Genomic DNA, 10,440 nt, shown 5'->3' with positions numbered 1-10,440 from the left:
CTCCAACTGAGGCAAACTACGTGGGAGTGACTTTGAACTTGATTCCACAGAACCTCAGCAGTAAGCAGCTATTGTGCTGTAGTAGGCGTGTCTGTTCCTTAATATCCTGCCTGAGATAAGGTGAAATCTGAGTATCTAGCTGGAGTATCTCCACCTCCTCATGCTAATACACCTTCTGTTGCCACCCTAGAATTTTTAACCTAAATACCCAGAGTTTACCCCATAAGGTGTTGTGCTCCCGTGGAAAGGGTATTGGTATTGATTCGGGCTTAAATCAGGCTGGATCTTTCAGGACCTTCAGCTGTGGTCCTAAAGGAAAGGGGGTTTCCAGTGAATATGAAAAGAGGCCCTTTTGAATGAGAGTGTTTCATGATTATTTTGGTTAAGCTCAAAGCACTGATTTAGGGACACAAGGAAGCCCCTGTGTCTAAATAATATAAATATTAAGTAAAAGCTAAAAAACTTTGATCCAACATTTAGGTCGTGACCTCAGTGGTGTGAAACACTCAGGTCAATGGTCAGATTTCGCCTCTGTCCTGATGTTTGGGGCTAGAACGGTCACCCTCTAGCTCGGCATCACAAAATCACTCAGTTCTCAGGTTGATTTTCTTTCTCCTGGGACCCTAAGGTTTAGCGTACAATTAAGCGATCATGTTGAGGCAATTATCTAACCCAGTACAGAAAAAAAATCCATCCCTTCCTCAGGAGGGGTTTCCTCTTTCCTGAAGCTCATGACATACCCAAGTCCCTTATGACAGATCTCCTTTCTCAGGGACAGACCTCCCAGAGCAGCTGTCCTCTGTCCACGGCCCAAACAAACAAAAAACTACCATCAGAGGCACAGGATTCACAGGAAGAGAAGTCACCTTCCCGGCATTCAAAGGAAATCCAGGAGAGCACAGGTAATGTGACCGTGCTATGGGCATCTGGCTTGACAAGGATGTTTGAAGCCCGGTGTTCTCGAGGCAGGCTATGTTCTCGTGGAAGAGGCACCCACTGGAAGCTTGGACCCAGTGTTCCCTCTTCCGCTTTCCATCTGGATACCCACTGCTTCCGTAAGACCAGGACGGGACGAGGAAGCGGAGGGTGCGACTGTACCACTGACTGCAGGGTACCTGGTGGCCCTGCTGCTCCTGGCCAGGCCAGGACACCCTGCCCCAGCTCCCTCACTGCTGGCAGGATGGACTCAAAGTGGTAACAGCGAAGCCTGAGGGGTCCCATGGAGGGGCCTGCGGCGACCCCGTTGTCATCCTCCTGGTCCCCTAGAAACGGGTCAGAGCTGGGACAAAGTGTCATCTCCCCCATCACCCACCTTTGCATCGTAGTGCCTGCAGAGGCAGTGGGTTTCCGGAGCCTCTGTTCTGACAGCGACGCTTAACTCCAGCTGCGGGTGACAACGGGGGATCTCAAAATGCTGCCCCAACCGGGTGATCCTCCCACTCTTTCGGGGGGGGGGTGGTCAGTTGATGCTCTGCATTACATTTCAGATGGACGAAAAGCAAGCGTGGAGAGGGGCTTTATTTAAGAACCGGGGGCAGGGCTTCCCTGGTGGCGCAGTGGTTGAGAATCTGCCTGCCAATGCAGGGGACACGGGTTCGAGCCCTGGTCTGGGAAGAGCCCACATGTCGCAGAGCAACTAGGCCCGTGAGCCACAACTACTGAGCCTGCGCGTCTGGAGCCTGTGCTCCGCAACAAGAGAGGCCGCGATAGTGAGAGGCCCGCGCACCGCGATGAAGAGTGGCCCCCGCTCGCCGCAACTAGAGAAAGCCCTCGCACAGAAACGAAGACCCAACACAGCCAAAAAAAAAGAACCGGGGGGAGCAGGCAAAGGAGGAGAGAGTCCAGGCAGCTCGCTTACTTCCCAGACTTCTCATCCCCAATGTCGGCGAGTTCTAATATTGAATCTTTGTCTCCTGAAAGCCCCCACTGTCTCTAGTAACTGTTCTTCGAAATAGTCACGATACAGGATCTGACTTATAGAACTTAGAAGGAAAAACCCCAAAGGAACAAAAAAATCAAGCCAGCTCTCAGAGAAGGACATTTTGGGTTGAGCTGGCAGTCCTGGGAACTTCAGGGGATCGATAGTCAGTTTGCAAATTATTCAAAGGAAAAGTGTTAATACTGCCATTTCACCCCACAAATAGGCCCCAGAGAGAGCTGGTAATGCTAGGAAAGCATTCTATCCCTAAAGATGGGTGCGTTAGGTGCTTAGGATTTTTGACACCTCAACTACGTGGCTCTATTTCAGGCTTCGTGATCACTCACGCTGTAGATGAAGGTAACAGAGGAGACTCAAAGAATGTTCTTTAAAACAGGGGTCCCCAACCCTCAGGTCGCTGACCGGTACTGGTCTGTGGCCCGTTAGGAACCGGGCCGCACAGCAGGAGGTGAGCGGCGGGCGAGCGAGGGAAGCTGCATCTGCCGCTCTCCATCGCTCGTGTTACCGCCTGGACCATCTCCCCGCATCCCGCCACCATCCGTGGAAACACCATCTTCCACGAAACTGGTCCCTCCTGCCAAAAAGGTTGGGGACCGCTGCTTTAAAAAGAATACATACATTTGGCTACTGTGGGTAGATGCTGTACAGTCAAGTAATACACATTCTTCAGGGGTAAGTATTTTCTTTGCTCATTTGGGCATCTAGAAATAAAGACATGATAAATACTGGGGGAAAAAATCAGTTCTGTTTTACGAAAAACTGAAAAAGCACTGGAAAACAATACGGAAACTAGAAAATGGTGATTATTTTTATAACCAAAGAGCACTGTTTGAAAATCCTAAACATTGGTACTATCTTACATCATAGTTGGATATAAATATTTTCTGATGAGCTTTTCCTGTGTTAGAAACGAGTGGAAAAACAAGTCCTTGATTCAGCTTTTCAGGTCTCATGGTTACTTCCTGGTGCTTAAAGACAAATGCTGATCCTTGTGTTGACTGGCAATTAGTAATTCATCCCTTAGATCAATGTGTTTAAAATTGGCTATACGAGGTGGATTTTCAAAGTAACACAGAGGGATTTAATCCCTTGATTCCCATTACTTGAGTCAAGAGCTGTGAGTCTAAATCCCCTTGTAGCCGACCCCAAATTCACCCCCTGCTGCCTCAGAGTGCCAATTAAACAAAATAAAAACCAAAACCGTGGTCAGATGTAATTCGTTTGAGAACAGAGTTTTATCATTTTCCTCATGCCAAGCAAACAAATGGACCCGTCTGATGACATATACAGAAGAATGCAGTTTGGACAAAGAGAACACAAATCTCAAGTCTGAGCATTTCTTGTGCTATCTGTCAGGAAGCTGTAATATTGAAAAACTGTGCTCTTCTGGGAATGGGAAGACAAGGAAATAAACTCTGGCTCCAATTTGTTGGAAATGCAGTTTATGTTGTTGGTTTTTTTTTTCTTTTTTCACTTTCATTTAAAAAAAAAGTATTTCAAGACTCCACTTGATCCAGGTTTCATCGAAAATGGGTTACTTCTTAAAAATAGGATTCTGATGGGAACAGACTTCAGCTGAGTAGTAGGCAAAACTGCATAAGGGAAAGACAGTTCTTGAAAGACTACTGGGCGTTTCTTAGCCCAAACCACCTCTGAAAGAGTATTAAGCTCAGTGGTCTCTGGAGCAAGCAAAGCCAAGGACCCTGTCCAGGTCATCTTTGGGATGAGGAGGTCTCCATGGTGACCGGAGCTAGGGTTCTGCTGTCGTATTTGAATCTAAGGATATAGGCTGGGTAAAGTGAAGTAACTGTTTTGTTTCTGTGGCTGTTTCTGCTTCTTTGTTTAGTTTAGTTTGGGGAGAAGGGGAATGAAAAAGGAGGGAGGGAAGAGTAAAAAAATGAGGTTAACAAAAAACCCTCCCACATCGGGGGGGATACATCATGGAAAGCCACTGGTCTAATATTTCTGTCTTCGTTAGTTCAAAATTCTCTCATTTCACTCAACCAAATATGGCCAACATTATTCCACCATGTTGGTTAGAGATGGAAAAACCAGGTAGACACAAGTCAGGGAATTAACTTCTGTCATTATGGAATGTTGAGTCAAACACTGTCCCAGGGCTACTGTTTGGACAGGCATCAGTAAAGTCATCAAAATAAACCCCTCAAGCTTCCTATGCAGTGTTTTCTGGGACACTGGGGGGTGTGTTCTCACACATGCGTGTGCGTTTGTGTTCTCACACATGCATGTGCGTGTGTAAATATGCTGGGAAATGGGAAAGACAAATAGCAAACTATACGTACAATAAAGGAAAACATACTTTTTACCCCCATGAAAAATATCAGACTTAGTGACGATAATTTGTGGAAGCTCCATTTAAAAATTTTATGGGGAATTCCCTGGCGGTCCAGCGGTTAGGACTCTGCTCTTCCACTGCAGGGGACACAGGTTCGATCCCTGGTCAGGGAGCTAAGATCCCACATGCTGCACGGTGCAGCCAAAAAAAAAAAAAAAAATTTTGTGAAACAACAAGGTCCATTCTAAAGAGATTATGAACTGGGGACCAGAATGCTTATTTGAATATATTTTTGATTCTGAAGTTTCCTTGTAAAAATATTCACAGAAATTGGTGGACATTTTTTTTTTTTACGTACAACTCGATGCCTCTCATTTACAACATAAATCATTTAATGTAACATTTGCAACCTTAGAAAGGCAGACATAGTTAATCCAAGTCAGTTTATAAATTCCAATTTCACATGGATTAAAAACTGCAGATAAATTAAGTCACAATAATATCCTGTACATGCATTAAGGCTGGTGACTGCTAGAGTGTCTTGGGTATCTACAGACAGGAAATCACACACAGATTACTGGGTCTGAAGAGTGTCTACATCATTTAAAAAAATCTTGCTTTTTTTTTTTTTTTTTTTTGGTGATACAGATTTCAACAGTAACTCTGGAAAACTGTGAAAAATGTTATTTAAAAATATATATGTATATACTACTGCACAGTTTCAAAGATGTGGTTCATAAATAAGGTTGGCTGCACTGATTAATTTGATAACAATTACTGCACTTCTGAGGTGATTTGAACACGTAGTGACTTATACTCAATATTAGGCACTAGTCATATCCTTCAGGCGTACTACAGTTTTATGTTAGCTGTATTGTACATATATATTTTTAAACGTATGCATTTATACAAACTGTGTATTATGTATGGGATGTCAGAAATGTACACATCACTGTTATATAATACACACATCATTGTTGCAGATACGAGGGTACGTTTTAGTGCAGAAGGCTCATTGCATTGATTCCATGTGTTCAATCTAGTACACAATTTGTCAACTCTTCAGATTTTTTTTTTCCAGTACATTCCTCTTTAGACAGTGGGTCCGAGTTCCCCTTTGTGATTTGAAAGTTTCCAGAAATGTGTTTTAACCGAACCTCTCTTTCCAAGCACAATTCTGCACATTAGTCTGATCTGTGTCGAATGGTAACAAATCCCACATTTTGATCAGGAATATATTTGGGTTCCTCTCTTTCAAAGATAACTCTAACAATTGTGACCCAGGTCCGTTCAGGTCATGGAGGGATAAGGCCAGTTGAACTTGTACTGAACTTCTGATGAAATAATGTCTTCAAATAGAAAAAAATGATGATAGACATTCTACGTTCAAATGGGAGACTCTCTAGAAGGATATACAGGAAAAGGATGAGCAGTGTTGTCTCTGGGGAATGGGACTGAATACTTCCTACTTTATACCTCTCTGTATTGTTCAAATTTCTACCATGAGCATGTATGACTTTCATAACCAGAAAACACAAGAAAGATATTTCTACTTTGAACAGAGCTAACTAAAAGAAACCAGCAACAATCAGAAGATGCTCCCTTATCAAAAGCATCAATGCCAAAGCAAGGAAAAACCACTGCCACCACTGCCCCCCCAACATGCTCTACCAATGAAACAAAAGACACTGAGAATGGCGTGCTGTGACGGCCCCCAAATGACCAGTTTCACATTTTGTTGGAAACGCGGCTCACCGAGTGCCGATGTGGTGCTGCTGGCACAACTAGCCAGAGGCCACCTGTGTGTTTAAATGGGTTTCACAGGTGAGCACATCACGTGAACACCACCACGAGGCCTGAGACTGAAAGGTGGGCAAGACCAGAAAAGCACCCCAGGGATGCACCATGGACCCTGGGGGCCATCCCTTTATGTGAGAGTCTGAACATTTCATCAGAATTCAGCAGGAGTGAGTACAACTAAGCCTCAGTTTTCCAAACAAACAAAAAAAATTTCAAAATTTCTTAAGTTAGACTCCAGTGGGATTGGGAACTCTAGCAACAATTAGTGAAAGGAATGTCAGAAGCACCTCAGTTGAATAAATGTAAAAAAGAAGTACTGTTAATATTTCCAGATGCTTGAAGGCCAACGTCAAATGCAAATTGCACAAAGCCTTCACTTGTTCATTTAAATGAATTTCAAATCACCAAAGCTATTCAGTCATTTGTAAGGTTTTAAATCAGCGCTTAGAGCTAGGGAATGACAGCAATCTTATTTCCCACCTACAGATCAGGCTGACAAAGATATTAACATTGCAACCAAACCAATAAGACCATCAGTATCTGTTATAAACGTTTTGTGTCACCATCACCTTGAAAAATGGATTGTTCCACACATCACATCACCTTTCTCAGGCCGTCTTGGGGCAATTTGGTCAAGTGAGAGGCCTCAAGGTCATTATTTTTGTTTTTAAAGTATAGGGAGTATATCCTCTTTTCCAGGAGTTTTTCTTTTTTTTTTTAACCAATATTTTTATATCCAAATATATTTAATAAGAAGACCAAATCTAGGGTATGACGAGAGACAATAAAAGAAATAAATTTCAGACAAAAACTGTAAACAAAGATGTCAAAAAAACTAAAATGTAAACTTAATTAAAAAAAAAAAAAAAGAAAAGAATCAAGGGCAAGACGGAAACATACCAGACTGGTTGTTGCTACCCCAGACAGAACCGCGATCCTTGCAGGAATAACTTATTCTGTAGAGTAAGCAGCTTGCTAATCAAAGCCTGAAACACATCGCCCAGATCAAAATGCATTCAAGGCCCACAGTGGCACTTTCTCCAAGAGTGAGAGGATTAGATAGAATCATGATAGCAAATAGTTCTTGACCTGATAAGCAACAGAAACAGATCCGAGTGAAGGGACATCCTAGGTAATGTCCTCATCAGGCCAAGAAAACTGGTAAGAAAGCTATCATGGAAAGAAAAGACTAGAAAAATATCGGCCGACAGACACCATGTGGCTCCACAGCCCCTGGGTCACAGTGGCAGGAAGAAGAAACACATGTGCCGGGCGGGCTCCTGGCGTGTGCAGAGGTTTCAGTTACTCACTGAGCCCCCAGAAGCAGTTGTTGCTGCTTTCATGTTGGTGAAGTTTCAAAGACACTGAGGTTTTACCAGATCTCAGCGTCATGGTCATACTGTTTTGGGGGGCAGGGCAGGGAAGGCCCGTGGGAGTCAATTCACTTGTTTTCTAACACGTTTAGTTGACGGTAAAGTTGGCTGGAAGGGGCAGGTACTAGACAAAAGGCAGGGTATTTGGTAACATGCAATCTAGTAAACGTCCAGCACAAAAATAACTGACTTATTTTCATTATTCAATTACCCATTAATACACACAATCAGAAAAATAATAATTGGGGGAGAGTATATTAATACTGAAAGTAATCAAAAGTATAAGAACTAAGATCATCTTAACTGGCAGTCAAGCTTTTGGTGTGCTGTATTGCACCTGGTTCACTAACCCATGAGATTTTCGTTGAATGTTCTAAGAAGTCACGGTTTAGCTTTGAACTAGAAAGTGTGTGTGTGTGTGTGTGTATGTGTGTGTGTGTGTGTGTAAGTGTGTTTTCTCTAATCAGAAACGTCTGATCACTTTGTCTAGCCTGGGAGTATGGAAACTAGACAAAGAAAACGTGTTCTAAAGAGCTGTGTATCTTACACACTTACACAGGCAGCTTTTCTACACCCACACATACAAACACACATGCCCTGGGAGAAAAGACCATTGTTCGATGCTGAGAAAATATTCACCGCCGTTTGAGAAATGCTGTGGCTGGGAACTTCAGGAGCACAGTGTCCAGAAATGCTGAGCCGTCCGTGAAGACAAGAGTGCCCTCCAGCCCGAAGGCGGGGTCCCTATGTCAGGTGGGTGCTGTTCCGCAGCCAGTATAGGCCCTGCTGGGAGTACTGGACCAGGTGCTCCATGCTGCTGTGCAGGGTGACTGGCCCCATGAGCAGGTCCAGGTCATTGAAGAATTCTAGGGGACAGAGAGGGTCGTTAGAGGGACACACACTTGGTCCTCTTTATAAACCAAGCCTTCGCTGTCCCATCACTTGACATGCGCTCAACCTAACAAAATAAAGCCCCCGAGAGCTCACCTATATCCCAATAATCCCTCAACTGGCGACTTCTAATTCAAACGAATGACATTTACAACGTTGAATTTAATGGATGCTGTGTGTTTTACATGTCATTTTTTTCACTGTTGTGTAAGTACATTGATTTTAATAGATTTAACCTTCATGTTTAAAATATATACATGTATATAGACAGAGAGAAAAAATATGTATGTATTTTACTGAAGTAATTCTGATAAACAAAAGAAACATGGCATGGCAAAACCCAACCCAACCCAAATGAATGGCATTTATTTAGCCAAAGAGCGAAGAAAATGTACTTCCTCAGGCTGCATTCTCCTTGTGCAGTTAATGCGTCCCACCCTGAACTTGGCCTGCAGCTCTCTCATCCCTTATACTGTCCTCAGCTGTGCTACGTGCTGAGCTCCTGTGGGGGGAGGGTGGGAGTCCGATGGAGGAGGCTCCAGGCTCCTGGAGACAAATCAGAGATGGGTTTTTCTTTCTTTTTTTTTTAAATTTAGTATTTATTTATTTGGTCACACCGTGCGGCATGCGGGATCTTAGTTCCCTGACCAGGGATTAAACCCGGGCCCCCTGCAGTGGAAGCTCGGAGTCTTAAACACTGGACCACCAGGGAAGTCCCTCTTTTTTTTTTTTTTGGAGCATCCAGCTTGTTTAGATTGTCTTTTATTTTTATTTTACTGAAGTATAGTTGATTTACAATGTCGTGTTAGCTTCAGGATTCAGTTATATATATTCAGTTATACATCTATTCTTTTTCAGATTCTTTCCCCTTATAGGTTATTACAAAATATTGAGTACAGTGAGTTCCCTGTGCTATGCTGTAGGTCCTTGTTCACAGATGGGTTCTGAAACACCTCTACTGAGGTCACCTTCTAGTCCTTGGACATTCTCTGGGCTTGTCCTTGCCTTAAACATTTATTACTGCCACGGCACTACGCTAGGTGCAGGAGGGCAGAGGCAGGGAGTACACCGAGATGAAGAATGTGTAGGCTCTGCCATCGCAGAGATCACGGTTTGGTGGCTCATAGAGACGAATCAATTCACGTGGCTGCCAGGCTGCCCTAACTGGACCACTGAACAGCACTCCTTGAAAGTAAGAAGCTGGGAGTATTCTTTCAAAGGTGCTCTTGTACGTGCTGAATGAGGTCCTGCTGGGGAGGCTCCGAGAAGAGCCAGGGTCCAGGTGGCCGGGAGGACAGTGCGGCAGGAGGTCAGGAGAAGAACAGGGGAGGAGGGGCAGGTCTGGGGAAGCCATGCGGACTTTGCACTGGATGTGCAGCTCTGCTGAGGGACGTCTGGCAGCAGCTGGCAGTACCATCTGGAGCCTGGCCTGCTCGGGCTCTCCCAAACTGGCCGCGGACATTTGTACATTTGTCCCTTCTGTTTCATCCACTTGTGACATCCACCCCACTCCATCTCAGCCACTCAGCTACTGTTTGCTTTTCAAAACCCTGTTCCGGGCCAGCTCCTTTGGCGAGCCTGCTGGCCTCAGCCCCTGGCACTGACCTCCTTGGCACCCCACTGGATTTTCAGGGTGCATCACCGCCGCACTACTGTTATGTCCTGTCTGGTTTCATTATCAATTTCACGTACTCAGGCCTATCTGTGCCATTGGTTCCTTATCTCATCATGGACATCCTGATCTTAGCCTCAGAGGCACATGTTACCATGGGAACAAAATTTGCATTTAATGGTTTGATAGCTCAGATTTACACTCTCACAAAGCACTGGAGAAAGAGTAGTAAATTGGTATAATCTTATGGGAGAAAGTTAATAACATATACCAATACATATCTTAAAAGAATCTATACCTGTTGACCTCCACATTCTATAACTCCCTCCTATGACAGTAATCAGAAATATGAACGATTGACATGAGGATATTTATCGTTAACGTTATTTGTAACAGTGGGAAAAAATTGGAAGTAACACAAATGTCCAACAACAGGGGAATGGTTTGAGAAATCATGATACTTATGATTGCATACCTCTATATTGAAAGTATTATAGAGTCGTCATAAAAGGTGTTTCTGAACGAGTTA

General features: G+C 43.9%; 1 protein-coding gene across 4 annotated transcripts in view; it reads right to left on the bottom strand.

Moving 5' to 3' along the window:
* Window positions 1-4,609: 4,609 nt before the first annotated feature.
* AFF3 (ALF transcription elongation factor 3) overlaps window positions 4,610-10,440 on the bottom strand; it is a 561,375-nt gene continuing 555,544 nt past the window's right edge. For all 4 annotated transcript variants that reach the window (XM_082356113.1, XM_082356114.1, XM_082356115.1 and 1 more), the window contains one exon: window positions 4,610-8,274. In XM_082356113.1, the coding sequence (XP_082212239.1) occupies window positions 8,153-8,274 (122 nt within the window). In that variant the 3' untranslated portion in view covers window positions 4,610-8,152. The remainder of the gene's footprint in view (window positions 8,275-10,440) is intronic.

The sequence above is a fragment of the Balaenoptera borealis genome (assembly GCF_965194805.1).
Source record: "Balaenoptera borealis genome assembly, chromosome: 15".
NCBI classification, from domain to species: Eukaryota; Metazoa; Chordata; class Mammalia; order Artiodactyla; family Balaenopteridae; genus Balaenoptera; species Balaenoptera borealis.
Note: the sequence above shows the minus strand (reverse complement) of the source record. Positions and strands in the feature narration are given on the sequence as shown.